Here is a 25,891-nt window from a genome sequence, read left to right on the forward strand (position 1 = left end):
GAAAAAAGATGACAGGATTTAAAAAGAACCCAACACCTACAGTAATCAAAAAGCCTAAAACCTCAATAAAAATCTGTCCTTTCTTTAAAAATCAATTTACAAGACAAAATGCTGACAATATGACATAAAAATATTTTGACCAGATTCACTAAAATCTTAAAAAGAAGAAAAATAGTATAACTGAAAGAATATCAAAGGTCCAGATTTCAATACCATGACTTCTAATGTTATCAAATTATTGTAGTGATCATAGTCCAGTTTTAAAATTTGTTTTTGAAGTTAAAGAACCATGAAGGTCAAAATCAGTCTCATCATTGCTACTTGTAATGTAGTTGTAAGTGTAGCATTTTTATAGCTGTGAGGAAGTAAGGGTATGAGAAAGATAGGCTGAAGGCAGATAGAGTGTTTCTATTGGACCAACTGGGTATAACTGGGGAAAACTTGCAAGCTTTGAGGCATACAAACCTCTCCTCAGGCTAAAAGATTTGAGTGCAAGGTGGGGTTTTTTTCCCATTTTATCAATTGATCAAATGTTCTTTCTCCCTTTCCTGTTTATTATTTCACACAGATATTAGTCTCAGATAAAGGAAATATAAAATAACAAATATACAAGACAGAACCAAACAATGCTTTTCTTCAACAAAAGAGTATTTTCAAGTTTAAGGCACCTGCTCAGAACTGGCAGTCTCTTCTTGACAGTCTCCTGTGTTCATCAGCACCTTTGGTAGCTCAGAACTTTGAACCTCTGTTTCTTACCACAGTCCTTATCCAAAAAGAAAGATAAAACACAAGTTTTGAAATACCTTTTCATTTTAGTCGAACAAAAAAGCTCCAAGCAGTCCTAGCTACTGGCCAGTACTACAGAAAGCTGTGCGTGGGCAGACTGGAGACTAAAAGGATGGGATCACTTGAGAGGAGGGTAAGAGAAGGAAGTCACATGCAGATGATGAAAGACTGATCAGCAGTGGAAGAGAGGGGAAGGGGAACAGAAGTGCTGATCAGTGAAGAAAGGAGGAAACAAGGAGCACATTGTGGGCTCAACTCAAAATGTTGCTGCTCATCGGTAGCTCCCCTGGATACTATAGGTCTAAGCCCCTTGGAAAAGGTAGACTCATGAGCGAAGATGTAAATCGACTGAAGAATTTTTGATGGCGTATCCTGCCAGCAGGAAATGCGGATTTATTAATATTGAGCATTCTGCAATAAATATAAGTGCAGGGTTCTCAAAAAGTCTAACTAAAAAAAAAATAAATTCCACTCCATTCCAACATTATAAACATTCAATATTTGTGAATTTCATTTTGAAATGACACTTGGTTTTGCAACATACTATACTTTGTCCATTCTAACATAGTAGCAATTTTGAAAATATAATTGAAATAATTTCACTCACTAATTTTTTTTTCCATATCATGAATTTATGTCATATCAGGACTTTCAAAAAAATGCTCTGATGTGGAAAAAAAAAAAAGTCAAAATAATGACTTTTCCTGTAGCACATGCTTTCCCTGAGATAGGAAGTTTGATTCAAAGCATACACTGAAATTAGTTGGACACCCATTGATTTCAGTGGAGCAGATCTATGAGGAGATCTTTAAGAATAGAAGGAAGAAACTAGTGACAATAAATTGAAGGAATTCCTTTTTAAACAATGCCTTACAAATATACACAATGATCACTCAGTCCTGCCTTTGATGTACAACTCCCCAAAGCTTTCACTTTGCTACTACAGGAAAAGCAGAATTGGGCTCCAAAACCAGACAGGCACGAACCACATCTGTTCTCAGACACACTAGAATTAACTAATGAGATACCGCTGACTGCAGTGTGTATTTGCATCTAGATTGGCAAGTCCATATCAAAGTCCTGCATACACAACATTAAATAATCAGTGGAGACTCATTTCTGTGATTTGTCATATGGCCCTTGGTGAAGTCAAAGCCTTGTTTTGCGCTATTTTCTAGAAATATCCATTACATTTCACGAGTGAGACAAAGCTCTTTGGAACAGTATTTATTAAGCTAAAATCTGATCTACCAAACCAGGACCTGTTTGTCTCACAAACCTGATCATATGTCTCTTCTGAATAAACATGTAAAGATACAGAAAGCTGAAGCTGAACGTAGTCATGGGCAATACATACTATTGTTCGGACAAAAAAAATGAAACCAGGTTAATATTAGCACCCAGGCTGATTTTAACTTGTAGCTCACTGAAAATAAAGCTTTTGTAATGGGAATGTTGATACAACCTTAACTGTAACAGCACAAACACTGCTACTGAAATACAGTTTTGAGTAAGCTCCATCAAGGAGTGTTTTGTAAATGAATAATGACTTTGCTTAAAGCCAATCAACATCAAGTGTGTTAAAAAAGATGAAATAGTGCTGGAAGGCAGTGGGAGGTAGAGGAGCCTCAAAGTGCAAACAGGTGCTGATCTCCCTTCAGGGGGGATTGAGTGGCACAGACCTTACAGGCCTGTCACTTCTGATCAAAGCAAGCTCCAAGACCACATAATCACCATCACCCACCTTTTAAAGGATGCCCTGATTTATCATCTGTCAGTGTTAATAACTTGGCTACTCTGTCTAAAATACTTAAGAACATTACACAAGGATAACATTTCAAATTTTTTTAAAGAAATGTGTAAATGTTTTAAACTAAAATGCACTGAAGTTCCTCCTTTGAGGCCATCTGTTGTTGGAGACCACCTGTCATCAAAAGACCACCTGAGCACATAATATCCCATCATTACAGAACTATCCCCTTGGAGCCATGGATTTTAAGTGTTAGAATAAGAAGGGTGTATGTTACAGACATTGTTGTTACTGGGCTTTTCATATAGTTTGAAGCCGTGGGATGACAGCCATATGTGAATAATGGCTTCATAATAATATACATATGAAATGCTACTTTGGGAAAAATCTGATAAGAGATCTGAACATTCCTTGACTGAGCTCCTCACATCCTTTCGACCATGGTACTCGCACTCTGCTGTTCAAAGTGTCCTAATACGTCACACCTAAAACTAAACCTTGAAACTACTGAGCTTACTTTTATTTTCATTTATAAGAAGCATTGGCATTTCACTGAGAAACAAGACATATTATTGTAAATAGAATTTTGTGGTTTTTTCTCTGAATCCCGTTTTTCCCTGCTGATCTCATATCCTACCTCATTAATCTCTCTTCAGCAAGCAAAAGTACTCTACCAAGCTACCCTTGCCAAAAAAAGGAACTTTCTGCCTTTCTTCTACCTTGCCCTAACATATGAATCTCTACCTGAATGCTGAGACATAATCTGCATTGTCATAACCTACACAGTTTGAGACAATTTCTACCCTTGTGGGTAACCTACAGCTCTGACAGGAGAGAACAGAGCACTCGTACACAAGCCTGTGGCAAACATCTGATTCTTGATTTACAGTGTTCGTACACACTAACAGAATGAATTTTTTGAGATATTTTTATCTGATAAATGCCACTGGACTGTGATAAAATATCCTTTCCAGAAAGACATCCTGGATTTGTATTCCTCCCTCAACAAGTTTGCTATGGAGTGACTGAATTGTTAATATATCCACATATAGATACTTCTCTTAAAAGTCTGCTGATAAGCAAATACCCAATAGGCCTTGACAGTATTTAGAGAAAAATCCTATAAAATTCAACAAATAAAAATATGAACATGATTTTAGTAAAATATAAAATTACTGTGAAAAGTAAAGAAGTTCAATATAGAATACTTGTGATATTTTCTTAAAGACTTTTTTGTTTTATTATCAGTATCATTTAACTAATATGCAGCCTTCTAAGACCAGAATAAAATTCTCTGTTAAATTATTAATAATGCTATATTAAATCACTGAAATGTTGTGAAAATAAGTATATCACTTTCCCTTAACAGTTGTAAGCTTCCAATTCCTTCAATATTAAACTGTTAAGACCGTTAGGAGTTTTGGGACAGTAACAAGTACAATTTCTGAATTAATTCATTCTTAAGATGTCCTTAAAGACAGTCATTATACTCTGCTGCATTTACAGTACATTAGTCCTGATGTAATGAAGTCAGCATCATTATATACTTGAAGAATCTAATTTGCTTACCAGTAAAAAAAAAAAAAAAAAAAAATTCCTGAGTAACTGCAAAACTGAAATAAAATCTACATACTTAGTTTACAGTTTAGCAAGGATCTATTTGTAACATGATGCATCTAGCCAAGCATTCATATTTGGCATTTTCATAGAAGAACTTGCAGTTCTGCTCTGGTGACAATGAAGGGCCTAAGCTGACAACTGATTAAACTCAGAATGGCAGCAGGAATTCAGCCACTGCTGAACATCTTTCTTCATTTTTTTTCTTTTCCAGAATCCTAGTAGCAGACTGTAAAAATACATGATGAACAATGAAAGCAAATTATTTTCTATAGTCTACAAAAATAGTGAGATGTTTATTTCAGTGGCTAATGTATTTTAGAGTGAAGCCTGAAACCATTCTCCAAACAGATGTGTCACTAGTAAAACCAGCACTAACCTTTATGTCAGAGATGAAATTTGTGTGAAGCAGATACGTTACTGGCAAGGTGACACGCATAATAACAAAACACATATTTGAAGGATTCCTGTAGCAATTTGCAATACACAGGTTATTTTAAAACTTTTTATGTCTTAGGATCTAACGTAATTGATCTTAACTAGAACATACACAGATGCAAAGGCATTAATTCAGTAGTTTCAGAAGTGGATTTGTTTAGTGCAATGTCCTACGTTGGCTCCAGCAGGGTGTGCTCTGACAGGAGTAACTTCCAGGGCATCTAAAAGCTGTGTATCAAACAGTGGCACATACACACAAAGGAGGAAAAATATATTTCCTCTTCCCACAAAAGATAAATTTTATATTGAAAGCTGCTTTGCAAATGTGCATTTTAGAGATAAAGATTATTAATGATACCTGCAACATCATTTTTGTCAGTCATTGCTAGAAACATTTAAAAAGATTACAAGAAGACAAAAATTCATCTGTCGCACTGCACAGATAAATTGAAAAACCAGACCACTAAAAAAGATCCTTTTGTTATGAAGTTCCTAGCCACAAGATAACTGTCACAGGGATCCTCACTCTACCAAAGTCCATTAAGACCTCTTTTCTTTCTATGATGAGATACCTGAGAAAGGGTTTTCTAGAACAGCCTGTGTGAGAAAGTGAGGTTATATTACTATCTCACCAGGTGATCACACAGCGTGTTAGTTAACTGCATGGAAAACTTCAGGTTCATACAAAATCACGCTCCACTAAAAACTTTTTGAAAATGTATTTACAATTTTAACTTTATCAGATTGCTTTCCTGAAGTAGTACTCAAGTTCTGTATTTATATTTCCCCTCTTCTTTTCCCGATCTTCCCGAAGTCTTTTCCCAAATAATAGTGATACTTTCAGTAGTGTTAGAAGGGAAGAAAAACATCTCTGAAGAGTAGAGACTGAATTGTATTCAAACTGTGCTGAAGTGAGCCAGCTATCTTTAACATGCTGAACATACCCTATGCAAATTTTAAAGGGGTGTTAACCAAGGATCATTGTTGTAATCTCAGTGCTTTGTAAACATGGTACTACTCTACATCACTGCAGCTTTTTTTACATCACTAAAGTTTCTTCCCATTCAGTTTTCTTAGTTGCAAAGGCTCACAGAAAGATGCAACTTCAAAATCCATTTATTTAATTCCAACTTGCCGTTTCTTTTGAGTAAATTATTGTTCTATCTGCTTATACTTGCAGGCAAGTATACCAACAACTATTATATTCAAAGTGTGCTTTTATCAAATAATTGAGAAAACAAGTTTATTAACCACAAAGCACATCAGAGAAAGTTTAGAACACACAAAATTATCAAACTAAAGAACATATTTTATTTTTAATAAAATAGTGGAGCATGAAAAATAATTGTATATTACAAATATATACAGCACAAAACTGTGCACCCTCAGCACAGTAAAGAGCATTACTCTATACAAAGCTTCCCTTTGCAAAATCTAGTGCTTCTTGATCTATTCATAGTGAGAATTTGTTTAACAATAGAAAGAGTCAATAAGCCCTTTGGGTCTCTTTGAATTGATCCCCCCCCCTTTTTTTTTTGCACAAATCAGTCCAAACGTGTATAACATTGGCTTGATTTCCATTAAAAAGCCACAAAATGTAACACTAAAGGGTTTCTGAGGACTGGACCTCTTAGTTCTTTTGTTAAGAGATTTCTTTTGTTGTCTTTATGTACAGCAAAATACTTGTTTCTCTTTTCATGTCATGGTAAGAAAAAAAATGTATTGCACATTATTCTTATTCACAAAGTTTGTGTCTGGTGCAGGAAGTTTCTCTTTTAGTGAAAGAATATTGGTGAGCATTATAGATTGAACCTATTTTTAGGCACTCCAAACCCACTAGGCTGAGATGAGTTATAAAGGATTTCTCTCTCTCTTTTTTTTTTTTTTTTAAAGTTAGCACGGAAGTTGCTTTCACAGATAGCATACTCACTGAGGATAGGCCTCTTTGGGACCTTAGTTTCCCTAAAGAAACAATGCTCACTTGGGCACTTTTAAAATCAAATCATTGCTCCATAAAACTTGACTATACCTTGTTACTCAGAAATCTGTAGGAAATCCAGCTCAGCTACATGAAAAAGTTAAATAGGGTGTTGTTTTGGTTTTGGTTTTTTTTTTTTAATAAATCTGAAGGCTGGATGAAGTACTTAACTACAAATTAGTAACAGAAGAGACTGTTTTAATTCACAATATTCCTTTCACTGAAAACCTTTCCATAAGTACATTTACCTTCAGTTTTTCACCAGCTCCTGAATTCAGCGTGACACATTTTTTGCCTTGAGATATTAAACTGTTCTGACAAAAAAAGCACCATTTATTTTTTAATTTCTGACTGCTACTGTGGACATTTGTAAGTCTGTAGGGTGAGATATAGTCTTTTCTAAAACCTAGTCACACACAAGTGGGTGGTTGTAATGTCGATTCGTATTTTGCAAGGTGAGTTTTCTGTGGATGTTGAGGTTTTTTGTAGATTCCACTACTTGTAATAACACTTGCAGGTTTTCTCCTACTTCTCTTCTTTAGTCTTCGACTACAAACATTTTGCCAGGACTGAAGAGTCTTGGAAGTCCAGATCCACATACCACTAGTAATGCCCACAACTAATAACATAAAAATTTTGACCATAAAAATTTCTACTGCTGGAATAGAGTTATTCATCATGCAGTCTAAATTTTTAGTCTGATTGTTCATCTTGCATTTCTGTTGAGTTGCCACAATTTTCCAATAATCCATATTAAGTCTTTCATAAAAATAGCAAGCTATCACGCAAGTTGCAGGCACTGTATACAAGACTGAGAAGACACCAATCCTGACCATAAGTTTCTCCAGCTTGTCAGTATTCTCTCCACCTGTTTTCATCACCCTCCTGATATGAAAAAGGGCCACAAAACCAGAAAGAATAAAAGAAGTGCCAATGATTAGATAACAAGCCAAAGGAATGAGTACAAACCCCGTCAAGGCATTCACATCCATGCTTCCAACATAGCACAACCCTGTCAGCTCATCTCCAGCCACCCTTCTCATAACTAGGATCATTATGGTCTTCACAGCCGGAATGGCCCATGCTGCCAAATGAAAGTAGCTACTGTTTGCTTCAATTGCTTCATGCCCCCATTTTTTCCCAGCTGCTAGAAACCAAGTTAAAGTCAAGATTACCCACCACAAGGAACTTGCCATACCAAAGTAATACAGAACCAGGAACACAATGGTGCAGCCAGTGCTCTCCAGTCCTTCTTGGATGACATAGAGTTGGCCACTGTCCCTATCACAGGCAATACTTTCAGCACCTGAAAAGAGGCGAATAATGTACCCCACCGAGTAGACACAGTAGCACATTGAGAGGAAGATAATGGGCCTCTCCGGGTACTTGAAACGCTGAGGATCTATCAGAAAAGTGAGTACAGTAAAAGCACTGGAGAAGAAGCACAGAATGGACCAGATGGCAATCCAAATGACAGCAAATTGTTTGTCATCCTTGCTCCAGTAAACATCAACCCCTGGAGTGCAGAGCGGCGCGCAGGAAGCACTCTTTTCCACATGGTGGAACTTGCCAGGATTTTCACAGGAGGTTCTGCTGAGGCTGTCCTTATGCTGCTGCAGATCGTGGCCACTGCTGGGCCGCTGTGGACGAAACATGGGTGGCAGCATGCTGGATCCTCTGGGTGGCTCATCCGATCCGTTGTTGGGGGCTTCCATGCACAGGTAATTGGGGTCATTCTTGTTGGGCAGTTTGCTGCAGTCTAAGGAGTCTGGCCATTTAAAGTTGAACTGCTCCATAATGGGAGAGCATTTCAGCCTCGCCTGCTCGCACATAACCCTGCAGGCTGGGATTGGTGTAGAAACCTGCTCTGTGCACATAGGGGCATAGAGGGAGCAGAGGAAAAATTTCAGATGGCTGTGGCAACCATACTCCACCAAGGGGGCAAACTCGTGCAGCTGAATGGCAGCTTCCCTTTGGTTTTCGTGACCCATCAGGTTGGGCATCCTCGTCATGTTGTATCCTATATCCTTGCACATGGGGATTTCTATCGGCTGGCACCTCCCGTCACCGGGGCGGTCAATGTCTATGGAGCTTATCCCCGTGCAGAAGCAGGTCAGCCAGCAGAGCACCAGCAGAGTCCGGGCGAAGTTCCTCGTCGCTGGCCCCATCGCGGCGGCCGCAGCGGCGCGGGCAGCCACGCGTGCGGCCGGAGCGCGGCTCCCTCCCGCAGGCGCCTGGCGGTGGCGGCGTGCGGGGCGGGGAGCGCGGGGGAGGCGGGAGTCACTTCAGCGGCCGCACGGCTGCTGCCTGGGACGGCATCGCCCCCGACCTTCGCGAGGGAGCTCGGCGGCGGGGGACGGCGGCACGCAGGTCGGCATAGCCCGGGCCGCGGCCGCGGGCAGCGCTCAGCGCCCCGCGCCGCTCGGCGCCGGCCCCGCGCCGCTCAGCATCGGCCCCGCCGGCAGCGCAAGGAGGCGGCAGGCAACTTGGCAAACGACCAGGAAAAGAACAAGTACCCCCCAATCCACAGCTGCGCGAAACTTACTGCGGAGAGCCCGGCAACTTTCTTTTCCCCGGGCTCCCACTTTTGCGATCCGTCTTTCCACCACCCTTCCTCCTCCTCCTCTTCCTCCTCCCCGCTGCTGCTTCGTCGGAGCGCAGGCAGAGCGGTGCCGGAATAGTTTGGGTCTGGGCAGATCCGAGCGATCACTGCTTCAACTTGCACATGTCCCGGGCGGCTTTTTGGTGCAGCGGGTTTCTCCGGGGATTTTCCTCTCCCTAGAACGGGTCACAGCTCCGTACTTTCTTGCCGAGAGGTGGGGATTGGTTTATCCGAGTGCAGCATAAAGGAGGAGGAGGAGGAGGAAATATCTAAGCCATTGAAGAGGGGGGCCCTGAAAAATTCCCCCCCCCCCCCCCCCCCCTTCTCGCCGCCCTCTGGTTTGGGTTTGCAATAGGTCGGCTCTTCTGCGCTTTGCAGAGCAGGGCTGGCTCGTGTGTGTGTGCTGTCTGTGTGCCTGCTCCGCTCCCCCCGCATTAGCAGGAACTCCTGGGGCTGGAGCAGCTGGGGTTTTTAGGGGGCGGTTGAGTCCAAGGATAAAATAAAAAAAAAAAAAAAAGAAGAAGAAAAAAACAAAACCTGTGCAGGATCCGCCTTGCATACGACATCCACTTTGCATGAGAAAGGTGAAGCTGACACGGTGATTACTTTCCAATCACTCGGAACGCCTTGAAACCTCCTTAAGGACCCCTACAGGTTTTCCTTGATCAGCACAGATTAGAAAAAGCCCCATTTGTTTCTCTCTCCTTCTGTCTTTCCTTCCTTTCTCCTTTCCCTCCCGTTGCCCTCCCTTGAAAGTTTAACAAGATCTTTTCTCTAGAAGGCGTCAGCCTAACCTCCCTCACTCAGGTAGGAAGCCAGGGAGAGCGAGTGCTTCAGACTTCGTGTCTCCTAATAAGAGGGTTGAAGGTGGTGCCTCCTTGACTGCCTTTATTGGAGGGGGGGCAATGCTTTAGCAGGGAGGATGTGGGGAGGAGGATGCATTTTATGGCGAGTGCTATAAACTCTTCGCTGCCAGGGTCATAAAATATGGTTGCTTTCAGCCTGGAATCTCAGCTGTTTTCAAATGTCGTGCTTTGTCTCGAATTCCTAAATGAACAGGACAGGCAGGATTGCTGAAAAAGTACCTGATTATGGTTTTAATCACAGTATGGCATCACTCGAAAAGTAGCTTGCCTTTTTTTTTTTTTTCTTCTTCCTTCCTTTCCTTAAATAAGAAACCCTAAGAGGACTAGAGACATACCCTTGGGGAAGTTACTTCATCTACTATAGAAAAAGATACTTACAGATTTTGGAGACGGAGATCATTCTAAAGTGAGTTGTGTTTACTTTTTAAGTTAAGCTTTGAGATTTATTTTGCTTATTGGTCTATCAGAACTAGAAGGAGGAAGTTAAATCCCAAGCCAAACTATAATTCACAATTTTACAGACTGAAAGGGAGCACTGTGATCAGAAGTCAAAAGATGAGCTCTACTTTTTCTCCCCCCCCCCCCCCCCCCCCCCCCCCCCCCCCCTCCTTTGAGCTTAGTTTTAGCGAACATATTGATGAAGAAGGAAAATCTCTCTTTCTCTTCATTCATGCTTGCCCACACAAACCGGGCTCCTCTCCATTACTGCCTGTTTCTTATCGAAATGAACACGGATTCTCCTGGAAACTACCAAATCCCGCAGGGTCAGAGTTAATACCCCACCAGGCTCTAGAAAGGAAACTGTTGGCTTCCTCAATTGTGATAAGGGCGAAATGGATCCAAGCGAGGACAACAAACCAGGGCTAATGTTTGTCTTTGAAAACCCTGAAGATGTGGTTAGTTTTTGCCTAGAAGTAAAAGCCATCATAAAAATGTTTTAAAACAGTAGTCCTTCTTTTTGTGGCTTTTCAGTGGATCGAGGCGATTATATAAAGTATTGGTCTTAGGGGCTGACCTTTCCTTGGGCACTTTTAGATTCCTTAGGGAATGTTACAAAAGCAGGCAGTGTTATGTGCAAAAAAAGATTTATTTATTTTAGTGTGTCTGTGTGTACGTATGTGTGTGAGAGAGTGTGTGTGTTGGGGCATTTCCATTCTTCATTAATCTAAGCCTGTTTTCTTAGTATTTGTATGCATCCTGATTCCTCTTCTAGAAAGCTCAGTTGGGGGTAGTAGGGAAGTGTGGGGAAAGCTTTTACAAGGGACAAGTAAATTCTACTTTTTAAAGTAGAATGTAAATAATAATAAAAGTAGAATTTAAATAATGCATAAGATGAACATATTCAATATTTGTTTTATTCAACTTGATTGTTTGGGAGCTTGTTTTTCTTTTTTTTTTCCCAACAAGTATTTTTGAAAAGCAGATTATATCACCATTCACATTACAGTAATCTAGAAAAAATACATTAAATAAAACACGGCCTGTTTTCTTCTGTAGCACTGATAGCAACCTTTTTCTCCTAAGAGGCAAAAAGAAATACAAATAAAAGTGAGGAAAAAAAGGGGGGGAAACCCCCAACCTTTGTAGTTGTGTCTCTCTTAATTGATCTTTTATGTGCCAATTTAAATCAGCCTTGTTTTTCTAGCCATTATTTTAGCCAATGCATCCCGCTTTAGATCATTTATTTTACTTTCTATGTTTTTAAAGAGCTATCTAGGGGTATCTCCCATTCAACGAGCTTGAGTCAGTGAAACTAACAAATAGAACATTATTATAGAAAAATGAGAGCGCTGAGAAATCAGCAACTGGAAGATACCTCTGTAACTAATAAATGAAAAGAGCCTTTTGATGGCTCCAGCTGAAAAGATATTTTATTTTATTTTTTTTCTCCTGTGTGTGGGATTTGAGATGTGTGATTCTATGGAGCAGCCAGGCACCCCTGCTGCTAGGCCCTGGCTAGGAGTTGGCCCCCCTCTGGCAAATGTTATGGAGAATTGGGAGGAATTTTATGGCTGTCTTTTCCCTCAGCTCTTTTTTCTTTTGTCTTCTTTGAAGAATGACTTTAGACATTTTATTTACATATTTAACCATGGATGAAAGAGGAAAAAGAAAGCATTTGGGCCGTTGTGGGAATAGTGATATGTTTAAATTAATGGAAATCTTATTAGGCTTCTAAAATTTTAAGCAAAAGATTTTTAATGAAACTTTATAATTAAACATGATTTCAAATAATGTGCCAACTCACAGGAAAGATGCATTTTGCCCTCTAGCTATCCATCTCCCCACCTCCCAAAAATGTGCAGAGGAATCATCTGTATCTTAAAGTCCAGCTCTTCTGTTCCGCAAGCAAAAGATTAAAAAACCTGAATATTTAATAAGGCATGTCATAATTCAAACCATAACTAAATATTTTGTAGGTAAAGCAAACCATAAACAAGACAACAAAAAAGATACCACCACCCCTCATCCCTGCAATGGCAAAGTTTAATGCTGTGTAATCTATTGCAGTGACAGTGTAATAAAATAGTTTGATATGGGTAATGGTGAAAATCAAAGTTGCATCTATTCTATACATGTTAGAGTCAATGGAAATTACAGTGCTAGGCAAGGTTTTCTGAAATGGGATTAAAGAAAACCCAAATAATCCATTTGAGATAAAATGTTCTGACACTTCAGCAGTAAAAAGAAATGAAATGATAGGCTTGGGGAGTTGAAGAGTTAATTAATACATTAAAGATTTTTAGTAAAATAGTCTAGTTACTTATGATTAACAATAGTGTGTTATGACAGAACATGAGCTGATTTTCACAATCTTGTGTTTAAAAATTGTGTAGCTATAACTGTTTTTCAGGTTTAATATTTTTGGCCAGCGGTTTATTACACAAAAAATAGAGATCAGTTTAATGTTAGTCCCATTCAATAATCCTATCCTCATCTATGTTTGCATTCATTCGTTCAGACACTTTTTAAGTGCTTACATCTGAGACATGTTTCATTCTGGTAACACATTCTAACATACATATTTTAAAAAAATGTTAGACATACAGAAGATAGCAACTGTAAAAGAAAAAGATCACACACAAAAAAGCTGATAACTATTTTAGCAATATTATAAGCTTGCCTTTCTTACTGAATTTCCACTAAATATTCATAAAATTAAATGGCATACAGAAAAATGTTTACTTTTTAAACCAAATGGGCTTATTTTTTCCTAGCCACAGAATCTTTGTAGCAGTTTTCCTCCAATATTTAAATAAACATGTCTGCCTAATAGGACAGGCATACTGAGAAATATTCCCATGCAAGTGCGAATATTCACAACGCACAAAAGTTTTAATTACCTTAGAAAGCCACCACCACCAACAGTTAAAAGAATTAAAAACAAAAACAAATCATAAATGGATGAGCGAGTTGTATAGTATTGCTCTAATACAATTTAGCTGGCTATTTTAAGGGCACTTCCCTTGAAATGTGGTTTGAAATATTACCAAAGGTTCGACGGGGTGCATTAGTGTGAATTGCAAATCAGAACATTTCTTTAATCCCCTTTTCATGGCCTGGCTTCGGATCAGTGGCATCTAAGGGACTCCCCACTGATTCTGGCTCAGGAGGAACCATTCACTGGGGCAGCTTCCCTCCTCTATTCCCACAGTCCAGAAAACAACACCACAGACAGACACCCTCCAACTAAATTAGATTAAACTCCTTCTCTTCCACAGCACATTAGCCTTTTCACTGCCCAAGATTCATTATTCAGCTACTCCTAATTTAAAGATACAGTATTTTTCTCCTCTTAGGAACAAAAACAACAAACAAAACTAAAGCCAAAGTAGAATAAAAAAGATTCCTAGTCAGAAATAAACCAAATAATTCTAAAATTACATAAAGGTAGGAGAATATCCTTTTTGCTTATACTCTAATATTACAGGGATATTATCATTTTAAAGCACAGGCCACAGCAGAAATTTCTATAGAGACTAAAAATAAGGACAGGCCTAGTAAAAAAGAAAATACACACAGATTTTCTTTTCTTATATACACCATTTGATGAACTTCATTCATCATTCTTTTTGTGTGCACTGTTTGCATATCTTGCAGCCAAATCTAGGCTCAGAAAGGCATAAACATAGTGAAAACTGCATATGATAGTGAGGATTAATTAGTTTTCTTCTAGTCACTTCCTCCGTTATTTTCCATCCATAACTTCTCCCCTCTTACTTTTCAAGATAATACCAATCTTTTTAAAACTCCCTCATTCAGGTATGAATCTGTGCCTCTTCACAAATACAAATGCAAGCAGCTAACAGTAGACAGGAGTAGTAAGATCCCAAGCAAGCTGTCTCTTGGGTCTCAAGGGTCTAGATGGCTATTGCTGCCCTCACAGCATCAGGCGTTGCAGGCACATGAACAAGTTCCTAGGAACTCCCACTTCTGGGCACTATTTTATATAACCTACATTACTTGTGTACCACCTGGATGGTGCAAAAGGAGAAAAGTGATAATCTCCAGCCCTTAATCTTCTCCGATTTAAGAAAAAACGAACCACCCTGCTACAGAAGAATCTTTACTCCTCATGCTGTTTTGTAAAGCATCACTAAAGTGTCTTTCCAATAAAATTCCAGCACAAATGTTTGCAGCATCTAGCTTGCAGAGAACTGGTAAAATAGTTTTGTTCTTCTGGAAGATCCTGAAAGGTACTCTCAGTGCCTGCAGCTCCCAGTTGCAGTTTCAGTGCCTCTCTAAATTAGCACCTAGATTATGGAAAGATGACGGGGTAGATAAAACAATCTGAAGTATACGGCAATATTTCTGACATGGATGTTATCCTATTGTACTTGAGCTTGCAGCAGATGAAAGATGTTGTGTCTTGGTCCACCAAGAGCATTCATACCTAGGCATTAATCTTGTGGAAATCTCCCTTAAATACATACATAAATACAATAAATAAATACATTTATTACTGCTATGGTAGAGGACAGCAAGGTCTATTGCCCTAGTACTAAATATCACTCATTCATGAACTTCCAAAGAAATATACAGAAGTCCGTTTATCTGACAGTTACTCTACTTTGCTCATCTGAAAACTTGATGAGAAATGTTGTGAAATTAGGGTTTCTTGTGAAGGTTGCAGGACAGACTGATACTTTTCAGGCCTCAAATCTCTAAAAAAAGGGTAATGTAGCTATAGGACAGGTCTGAGGATTGAGATTTTTGGAGACAGTCTTTTTTCCACTCATACTTGTTCACTACTTGTTTTGGTGGTGGAAGAAATGGCCTGTGGGCATTGATGTAAAAGATAATTTCCAACTGTCTATAACTGTTGAAGTAGTCACATCCCAGCTTCTCTATCCATCCTATAATATTCAGAACAGACTGGGGACAGGCCAGAAGTAAAGATTTAGAATATGCAATTAGAAAGGGAATGAGGTTTATGAGAGAGCTGCCAGGGTAAGCAAACGTGAGCTGGAGATCCCTGGTGCTTTGACGTGAAGCATTTTCATCCTCAACCCAGGATTTAAGAGCCTCAAAGATGCCACAAAGTGTCATTCTGTGCCCACCACTCACGTCCCATTTTACCTAAGTAATCTTTTTTCAGTATCTTAATTCTTAATTTTTGAAACTTTTACAACACTTTCTACAACAAAGTATTGTTTAAACCTTCGTAAAGGTCACCAAACTTGTGTAGGTAGAAGGCAATAAATAGGATTACATATTCTTTTGGTACTTCCGTAACTGGCCAGATTCAAGAAATCATGAAGATGATGCACTTATTCAGAAACAAACAAAAAATCTGAAAATCAGCATATTTTCAGACTTCTACACTTCTCAGACTTGGTATAATAGTTAACAAAAAAAAAAAAAGAAGCTTTGACCTACAAAAATTGAAAAATCTCTCTCATTGAAAATCAGTGACAGCTACAGTCTTTAATTCTCTTACATGCTTTTTGCAATATCCCTGTTCCGTAAGAAGATGGCATTGTCTTTCATCAACTGTTCAGCAGCAGAGAGTTGGGATGCAATAGACAAGTCAGTTCTCTTTATCCTAAGTCTTCCAAAACCATTCATTATTCTGGTATTATTTCTATGGTCTTTTTCACTTCAGAAGACTAGTTTATGCTTTTACAGTGCCTCACTTCGTAATGCCTATATGTTTGTCCCATACAAGAAGAAGAGAACAATTTTAGAGTTTTATCAGTAGTCTCCAAACTGTCACACAGGGAAAACTAACGTAGTAGTGAACTTGTGTTAGCAATCCATTTAATGCATTTAAGATGATTTTCTAGTCTGGGAGGTAGGCTAAAATTCCACACCTCCCTATGTGAACCTTCATTTCTTTTCACCATCTCTAACTTATACTGTTGTCTTAAGGTAACTTTAGTTTGCATAATTTAATAATAGTATCAATTTTAACCTTTAACGGTCCTTGACCCAGTTTTATCTACCTACCTAAATGTCAAAGTAATAGTAGTAATCCTCGGAGGAGGGACAAAAGCATATTGGAAGAGAGCTGGAAAGTGATTTACAACCTAATGCAAGGGCCATTCTGGCCCAGCTTCAGCCCCTGAGAGCGTTACAACAGCTGAAATGCAGCAGCTTTCTGACGTATCCTCCCTTTGTCCTTGTCTTTGACACTTCACTATGTGAGCCAGAGAGGCCTAGGCCAGCTCCTTTGCCCGCTGCAGAGGATATCAGGATTCTTACATGTTCGTTAAGTAAATGGTAAAGATCTCTCAGGCCCTTTTATCCAACAGAGTTCCTTTATAGCACCGCATGTTATATTGTATTGCACTTCACAGTGAAGGTGGTGGCAGCCACAATAACACCCTTTTCTGAAGTTCTGAATAAAGGTTTTCAAATAATTTTTCAGAAGACGAGTAAGAGGCATTTACTTTCCTAACACTAGACTGGTTTTCTTTGATTCATCACATTATCTCTTTAGAAAGTTTTTACTCTAATATTATTTAAAAAAAAAAATCTGAAAAAAAATCAGTTTGGAAACCTGCAATGTACCTTCTCTCATGCTTGATATAGACCACTGTAATAAAAACATAGCCTGATATATCAGCCTTCTTAGCATGTAGAAAACAATCCTAGCACAAGTTGCCTTCCTGTCTCAAGTTCAATCCTCTTCATAAGAGCCTTTTAAAACTGACTATAATAGAGACCCGTGTCTCCCAGTGTTTTGCAAGTGTGAACTAATTAATGTTTTTAAAATCCTTGGGTGGTATTGTAGGTAAGTCCTTTTATAATCAATGTAAAGAAGGATAAAATGTGATACAAAATATGTACCCTGCATCAGAAACTGAAAGAAGAGCACAGTAAGAAATAAAATTCTGGCATTCTAATTCAAACCCTGCTCCTTCTCCTAGATTAATCTTTTTCTTTCTCAGATGTTTACCAACACCTGTCATTCACTGGACAACACTCCAAAGCCAGGTCTGAAAGGCACATATGGCGTGCACAGTACATATAGAATTGGCTATCTTGTTTCCTTGCAACAGTGGATTCTTTGTTGATGATGCCAAAATGGAGAGTATACCCTGGTAACTGCACATCAATTCAGTGCTGGACAGTTGCTAGTGTGCTGCCTGGTGTGTACTTCTTGTTAAGCAAAGTGAAGAAAGCAGAGTGTGCTACTGAAAGTCACTGAATGTCAACATTAGGGAACAGCTTTTTACAGACAAGGATTTCTCCAACTACTGCAGCTGCACAGCAAATTCATGTGCATTCTGCATCAGTGGAGTACAGGTGTGTACCAAGCAAGTCTCCTATTTTACTACTACTTACTCCTGCCTTGCAAACTCAGCAAATAGCCTTCAGCATATAGAACAAAATTCAGCTATTTTGGTTGAGCATGCTTAAAAAGAGTCAGTGTAAATGGAGAGCTGCCTGAGCACACTAAAGCTTTGCATCTGTGCAGCTGTAAAAGTGCTGGTTTTCAACAGTGACGTTGTGAACTTTGCTGGCCACCGTCAGCTGAATTGGCCAGTGTAAAGCAGGCCAGAGCACATACATTGTTGCAGTATGAAATGGCATGATGTTTTCTTTTTCAGGTGGATAACCACCCCTGTAAGGGCCAAATCCTGGTATTATTGGAAGCAAAGACTTTGCTGTGCTGTTCAGTGGAAGCAGTCATTGTCTTTCCAATTACATAGTTCTTCAAAACCATAGCTATTGTGGCCCATTCCTATCATGGCACTGGCCCACACTAGGATGGGTTTGTCTGTGCTTTGCTCCTGCTTCTTGTTTTATGTAAATTCTATTTTCAACTGTATTTTCCCTTGTTTTTCACCTCTGGTATTAAGTGATAATTCTTCAGAATATGGGCAGAGAATTCAAGAGAATTACTGTGCAAATGATCTGGGGCCTAAATTTTACCCTCACCTATTCCAGAATAAATTTATATCTACTTGAATTTCACTAGTGCTAGAAGGAGTATCCAGCAGTTTGGGCCAAAAGAAACCTGACTTCCATGATGCAGTTATGCTTCTGTGATGGATCTGAATGAAAATCTAGTAATTCAAAGCTTCCCATACGTACATGATAGGTATATATATTCCCCATAGGTATATGTTATTCCCCAATATATAGTATGATATAGTGAGGAAGTACCAATTCCACAATAGCTTTGTGTTTTACCCATTCTTACTCTCTTCCCTGGGCATCTGCTAGAGGGCACTGTCACAGACAGGATATTGGGACTTTTGGCCTGACCTGCATATCCATTCTACAGTCTTAGATTCTTAGGTCCCATGAATGGATGATATGGGTTTAATCACTGCTGTATGTTGCTCTTGGATATTCTCCATCTGGCATTTTAATTTTAAGGGTGTGATGGCAATCACACATTCCCTGAAGCAGGCATGAAAAGTGAGAAATTTAAATACCATTGTTTGGAATGCTATTTATTATTTCCAGATCACAAAAAAGAGATGCTTTGTGTATCTCACAAGTAAGGGGCACACGAGAGACGGATCCAGTAGTTAAGGTAGGCATGTCAAATTTCACAAATGAGCATAAAGGTCACATATAAAAGCTGGTTCTGTCCAAAAGCCACAGCTGATGTGTTTGTAGTTTCTCCCATCTGATGACCCTAAAAACTAATCGTAGCTGGTTGGCAGAATTTCTAATCTAGGATGTCAGACTGCAGGACAAGAGAGACCTGGTTAGGCTGTGTTTTGGGCCAGAGTGTCTGTTGGCTATTTGAGCCCCACATTCACTCACAGCCTAAACCACAGTCCATCTTCATGTCACAAAATCTAATTTCTTCTTTTATCCTGGAACCCAACTCATCATACGTAACCTGACAAGGCTGTATTTCCCATGTCAAAGCAGGAATTTGATAGAAATGTTAAAGCATTAGACTGAGAATCAACCTGGCTCAAATCCACAAACTGCCAGCATGGTACCGAATGAGACACATAAAGCTCTCTTATACAGTGAAGTTACACCAGGCACGAAATACAGTAAGGAAGTGTTACATTTAGATCACTCTCAGATGTCCAGATTTTTTTTCCTATTTACTTTTTTAATTATTTTTATTATTATTAGGAAATGATTAAAACAAGGTGGGAGAAAAGACCCGCTTAGTCTGAAATACTTGTATCTGCATAGGGAAGTGCACAGACAACAGCATGATTTAAGTATAATGATATAGTATTACTGGAAAATGCCTCTGTGTACACAAGCCCATTGTCTAACTTTGTGTTTCCCCTGTCTTTAAATGATGAATATTCTGCTTGATGTTAGTGAATGGGAAGTGCTCAGACACTGCAGTGTTGGAATATACTATTACTTTATGAGAGAGTGATCAGAAAATTCAGACATTTGGGAAGATACAGATAGACCTTTTCAGATTGATTATAAATTCAGTACACATAATATTCCAGTTTTGGCAATCTCATGTTCAAGAGCACAGAAACAGTGTTACATGTTGCACACATTAGGCAACCAAGTATACAGAATCAATTCAAAGCAGCTGTTGAAGATCAGAAATTTTAGGGGAGCTATAGGGTGAATTCCTCCATCTATACATCTTTTTTTGGAAGGGGGAATGCAAAGGAGAAGGGAATGAAAAATTGATACTGCTCTGTGCTCCAGATGAAAGAACAAACATAATTTTATTTTCTTTAATGACTGCACTGGATTCTGAAATTAAACCCAGCGGGTAAAAAGATCCTGTGCAGATTTCAAAAGAGATCATGTAGTCTGTCCATGTGCTAAGGCAGGCACATTTTTTAAGCCCTGCCATGTTCTGTAAAACTGAAAAAGGGTTATCTCTGTAAGCATTCTGCTTTTCAAAGCCATCTATCTCTCTCCACCTACCCCAAGTCAGTGGATATTCCAAAATAAATGTCATCCTAACTTTAAATGTCATTTTGTGGTTCCTCCCTCTAACTTTAGGATGAGAATTCCTGTATACGCTGCATTAAATATTATTAGAGCTCAACATACAGACAGCACTCCTTTTTTCTTAACCTCTCAGCAGAGCCAGACAAAAAAATAAAAAAGGAAAAAGCCAAAAAACCAACAAAAAACCCGGCCATATAAATAACTGACTATAATCCCCAGTACAGATTTTAAACCAATTGAACTGAGAATAGCTAACCTTCACTCTGAACTCACTCCAGCTGCAGGTTAATGCAGTTAATTGCAGAGCACCTGGTCTAAGCCTCAGGTATATGAATCATCCCCACAGCACACCTTTCAATCTTTTATTCTTATGTAATGCCCTGGGGCAGCTGACAGTGCCTGTTTAAGCTTTGTTCCTAGTGGGTGTGCCAATACGCTGTCAGAATGCCCTTATTATATGCAAAAGAAAGGCTGTACTTTAAAGCGTATGTATGTATCTCCAAGGCTGTGGTTTGAGGATACACTGTCTCCAGCAGCAATACTGACTTAACACGTACCCACCTTCCCTCCAAAGGAGCCTCTGCTGCGTGTTGCTGCTCCCAGGCTAGGTGCGCATTCCACCAGTTTTGCTAACACAGCTGTTTGTGGGGTCGTGCTGTGAACTGGATCAGGAAATTGAGTCGTCTTAAAAATCAACCCTAACAATATTTACAGATTTTTAACACCAAAACGGTGCATAACATTAAGCTAGTATTGCTTCTGGAATCAGCACATTCTCAAATGGTGGCCTGTGAATGTGGCTACATAAAGCAATATGTGTGTCTATATATGTGTATACATGTGTGCTTTTATTTGTATGTGTTTGTAATGTGTGCTTTTATTTGTATGTGTTTGTAAGACAAATAGTTACCAGTGTCTATGTACATACACATTACTTCAGACACTCATACAACACATCCTTTTAAAACCAAGGCTAGTCCTCTTTAGTTTGGTAAGTTCTTTTTTAACTCCATAAATGAATTGCATAACCTTTATCCATGGAAAGCCTGTTCTTGGAGACAGATTTATTTATAACATCAATAGCAAAAAGGCAAACTGAATTAACTGTTTACCTAAATACTATAATGTATATGCATATAACGTATGTACAGCCATGTGTGTTTTATAAATAAATACCTATGTGCACATGTATTGGGCACTGAAAAGCCTACAGGGTCTTTTGGTATGGGTGAACTACTTGTAGACACTCGTAAGCTCTTGCTAGTCTGGGATTGATTATGTCCTGCTTACTAAAGTGGTTTGTAGCTTTAAACTGGTAAATATAATTTAAAAAGGGCGGGACAATGTTTTGAAAATAGTTGGTCACTGCCTTATCTTGCACAGACGTAACTATGAAAGTACAATCTTATTTATCTTACCATATATTAACTGAATTACATTTCTTTACATAAGTTTAATGCAACTGTGTCACACAACATCCTTCAACTATAGGTGATACACAGATGAAGAACATGAAACTAAGGGATATAAAGAAGGTTAGTGGAGAAAAAGTTGTGAAGAGAAGGCAAATGAGCTGCATTGAACATGTACTTTATATACAAGATTAACGATAGCTTGTACAAGAATTGTATTATAAGAATGACAGTCTGGAAATTATAAAACTGCCCTCTTTGGCAATACTGATTTCTTGTTTCTTTGATGTGTGTTAGCACAGAAGATTAGGTTACTCCTTAAATTACACACAAATAACAATCAGACATTGTCACAACAATCTTGATGTTGTCATCTTTTCCATTATGCCATTCTACTACATTGGTTGGCAAACTACCACTCAAATATCAAAGTACACACTCATAGTGATTATGATTTCAAGCTACTTATTTTCAGTCTGCCTGATACTCATTTTTTTGTCCCTTGCCTCATTAAATGTCCCCATATATAATGAGTATGTTGCGAGTGTAAAATACTAAATTTCTGATTTCATAGCATTTGATGTTTGCTTTGTCCAAGCATAATAAAGGAGCAAACCCAAGGGAAGTGTTTAGCTATGTCCTGTAAGCCTCCACAAGTAGGAGCCTTCTGAGAAACTGGGATGCTAGCCTTTCAGACAAAAAAGGCCAAATCTGCTTTCATGGAAATCAACATCAAAACTCCTGCTGACTTACATGGAGTCAGGACTTTGTAGCTGGAGAGGTCATGTTCAAATGCAACTTTGGAGCCTACAGTGAGACCACACCTCAAGGGTGAGTGACAGATCCAAAAGAGTAGAGCGTTCAGCTACCCTTACAGGCTACAGATGAGTTCCATTATATAGAAACAAGAATTTCTATCTATGATGCCTGGTTTAGGATAGATAGTTATCTTTGATAACCTGTAGGAAGATTGGTGACTTTAACTTGAGCTATGGATAAGATGTAAATAATCTAAATGGTTTCCTTAGTTACACTCTATTTACCATCAGTCACAGCGCATTAATCCAATCAATATTTAGACAATCTGAGGTCATTACACTGTGTCTTCCCCCTTTGTAATCAGCATTGGCTCATTCAATTGGGTGGGATACTTCATCATATATTGTAATGACACAGATGTGCATCTACCCTGATGTGACAGGAGAATCCAAATCATGCAATTTATTACCTAAAATACTCTACCTGATTTCAGGCATAACTCATCTACTATAAATTAAGATCATCTTTCTGTAAGGGCCTGAACAAGGTCTGTGCATCACTTAAGCTCTTTAAGTAATGCCAAAGTGATGCACAGTGGAGAATTTCACCATGAGAAATGGGGTCCCTCTTATATTCTGTCTCTAAAACAGAATATATTAAAAAGTCAGCAGTGATTCAAAGTCCATGACGTAAGTGGGAAGTTGCTCCAGCAACCCTGATTTTGTTCAGTTATGGACTCTAGAATTTAGTCTAATGGTTTTAATGTTTTCACTGTCCTTGGCTTTAGCTTATTAAAAATTCAACTTGAAATTCAATTAGATGATACTTTATGTTATTGGAGTAAATACAGTTTTATCATCAGTTTGGTTATTTATTTGCCATTTTGCTTTTCCATGTCAAAACAGTGAAACAATACAGTTACCATAATCTCCCTGTTGCTACTGATCCCAGGTATTCCTGCAGAATCTTTCTTCCAATTCTAGAACAAGTGTTTATAAAAATGCTTTGTCAAAGGTAAAGCAGAGAACAGACACATCTCTTCTTGACTCTTATGATGAATGCTTGCTGACACAGGTCATAAACTTTATAGCATTTATTCCAAACAAAAGCCTGCTATTATGTAGTGGGGTTATCTGTAACAGGGGAAAGAAAAGAGGAATGCTTGCTGTTGTTTCTATAGTACAGTTTGGTTTTATTACTGTTTAGCTGATATTACAGTGTTTGGGTTTTTTCAAAAGAGGGAAAGAAAAGAATTGTGGACTTCATTTTTTTTAGCTTCTAATCTCTTGCCAAATGAATTAGCTAGGAGCATTTTATACTGACAAAATACAGTCTAAGCTGTAACAGTTCTGACTCACCTGTTGCTGTCCAGTCTCCCTTGAGAAGCAGCTTACTGTAGCCAAGGAAAGTTTTGGTCCCCAGAGTATCTATTAATCTTCCTTATTAGTGGAGATATTTCTTTGAATCTAGGATCTCACTGCCTTATGAAATGGTAGCACAGGAGAAACCCACCCAAGTTTACAGGCTAAGGCAAGTAATCAATCAATGCAAACAACAGTGCCATACGGACAAGATTTAATAAGAAGAATGAATGGAACCAGCTAAGCCTCCAGGGACAGATGAACCTACTTCTCATTTTCTGTTTATTAAAACCATTCATTTCAATTTGTCATGTGGAAGCATTTACTTCATTCAAGCACAAGTGTAATTTAAAAATCCTATTAGTAATACTTTAAAATACAGACTGTCAAATTCTTTACACACAGGTGATAAGGGAACCAGAGTGGCAGCTTAAGATATCTAGTTCCAATCTCAGTGCAAGATTTACTAAACAATGGGTCAAACTCACTTTTTCTGTAAATTCTCTGAAGCTAATGCAGTTACAGAAGGCAGGAATTTAGGAAAACACGTCCATTCACTGCCCTCCAAAGGCCAGATACGAACTTCTCTGAAGTTGCTAAATTTTTTTTCATCGATTTTCTGAGATTTATCTTTCTATTTGCTCTAACTGGCTGTGAAATGAATTCAAGAAACTTGTAAGAGTTCCTGGAAAACTCAAACAGCTTTTGTTTCTCAGGAGTAAGAAGCATCTTGCAAGCTCTTCCATTACTGAGACCAAAGGATACTCACTCTGGCTAAAAGGCACTTGCTGTATTTTGCATACTCACTGCAGGTCTCCTTATCCATGCTACTGAAAGGAGCCAAAACACATACGTGCTTCCCTGGGCAGAACTAAGTCAAGCCATTAACAGTTACAGTTATTGCTCTAGGGAGAATGCTCTTAGAAGACATTTAGTGGGAAAATTTATCCAAAAAAAGTAAATTGCTAGGGAGCTAGCCCTGTCACCTTGTTTCTCTGCATCAGTCCTTGTGCAAATGTATACATTTTTATGAATTAGAAAGATTACATTTGACTCTGTTCTACCTGTCTCTGCAGTGAGTTTTGCTTCTGGGCTTGATCCAAAGCTTGCTGAAATGATAGTCTCTTCATTTACTTGAACTACCTATAATTCAGACCCTATATATGTCAGTTTAAGAATATGACAAATATCTGTTTGTGGACTTTGGGAGTGTAACTGCCAAAGAGCAAGTTGAGATGCAAAACAGAAGTTTTCCTGGTGTGGCCTTGGCTTTGCCTTACTCTCTTACGTTCATTGCCAATAAGCCAGACACTTAGCCCTAGCATAACATCCATCTTCACATATGTAATTAGTATCACACCTACAGGCTCTGTTTCTTTTAAATAATCCTTTGATGAATGCTAGAGATATTAAGCATATTATTAGAAGGAGATGGTGCTTAGAAGAAGCAAAAAATGCTATGCTTCCTGACTGCTTTGTTCTTTTGAATTATTGCATGGTAAAAAAAGAAAACAAAACCTTTTCTCTCTTCCAGAAGAATATACAAAACACTGCTACAGATTTGGCAGAACTGTTTCAGGTTCAAATAGTTACTAATAATCTAAGGCAGGAAGGAGAGGAAAGGCAACCTCAAACTCTCAAAATATTCAATAAACTCATGGTTCAGGAATAGCTCAATACATGACAGCCTATAAACCTCAAGGCTGGGAATTGAAACAACAGCTTGGTATGAAGTGACCAGACCAGACCTCCCTCCTTAAACTAAGAGACTACAGTACCTGGTAAAGTTTTATAGCCCTAACAAGTTCTTTAACAAATTAAAGCCACTGGAACTATGACTTTGTTCTTTCTTTTCAAGCTGCCCACCTTCCCATTCCTATCCAGCAATGCTACTGCCCAACGGATGGTTTTAATTCAGGTCCCAGATTGGTACAAAGCTTGGTATTCATACAATAAACCTTTCAAAGAA

General features: G+C 38.7%; 1 protein-coding gene and 1 long non-coding RNA gene across 2 annotated transcripts in view; both read right to left on the reverse strand.

Annotated features, from left to right (window-relative positions):
* Positions 1 to 6,768: 6,768 nt before the first annotated feature.
* FZD10 (frizzled class receptor 10) lies at positions 6,769 to 8,737 on the reverse strand. Its single transcript, XM_050906562.1, has one exon. It carries the CDS (start codon positions 8,735 to 8,737, stop codon positions 6,980 to 6,982), a length of 1,758 nt encoding a protein of 585 aa, XP_050762519.1. The 3' UTR covers positions 6,769 to 6,979.
* A 2,741-nt stretch (positions 8,738 to 11,478) lies between these two features.
* Positions 11,479 to 25,891, reverse strand: part of LOC127022791 (uncharacterized) — a 70,883-nt gene continuing 56,470 nt past the window's right edge. The window contains exons 4-5 of the long non-coding RNA XR_007767374.1: positions 12,283 to 12,400; positions 11,479 to 11,556 (exon numbers count right to left, since the gene is read on the reverse strand). This is a non-coding gene — a long non-coding RNA (uncharacterized LOC127022791). The remainder of the gene's footprint in view (positions 11,557 to 12,282; positions 12,401 to 25,891) is intronic.

This window comes from Gymnogyps californianus, chromosome 16, assembly GCF_018139145.2.
Source record: "Gymnogyps californianus isolate 813 chromosome 16, ASM1813914v2, whole genome shotgun sequence".
Taxonomy (NCBI): Eukaryota; Metazoa; Chordata; class Aves; order Accipitriformes; family Cathartidae; genus Gymnogyps; species Gymnogyps californianus.

Bases quoted from the DNA above. Each gene is read 5' to 3' on its own strand.
- FZD10 (XM_050906562.1), bottom strand. From the start codon at position 8,737: ATGGGGCCAGCGACGAGGAACTTCGCCCGGACTCTGCTGGTGCTCTGC.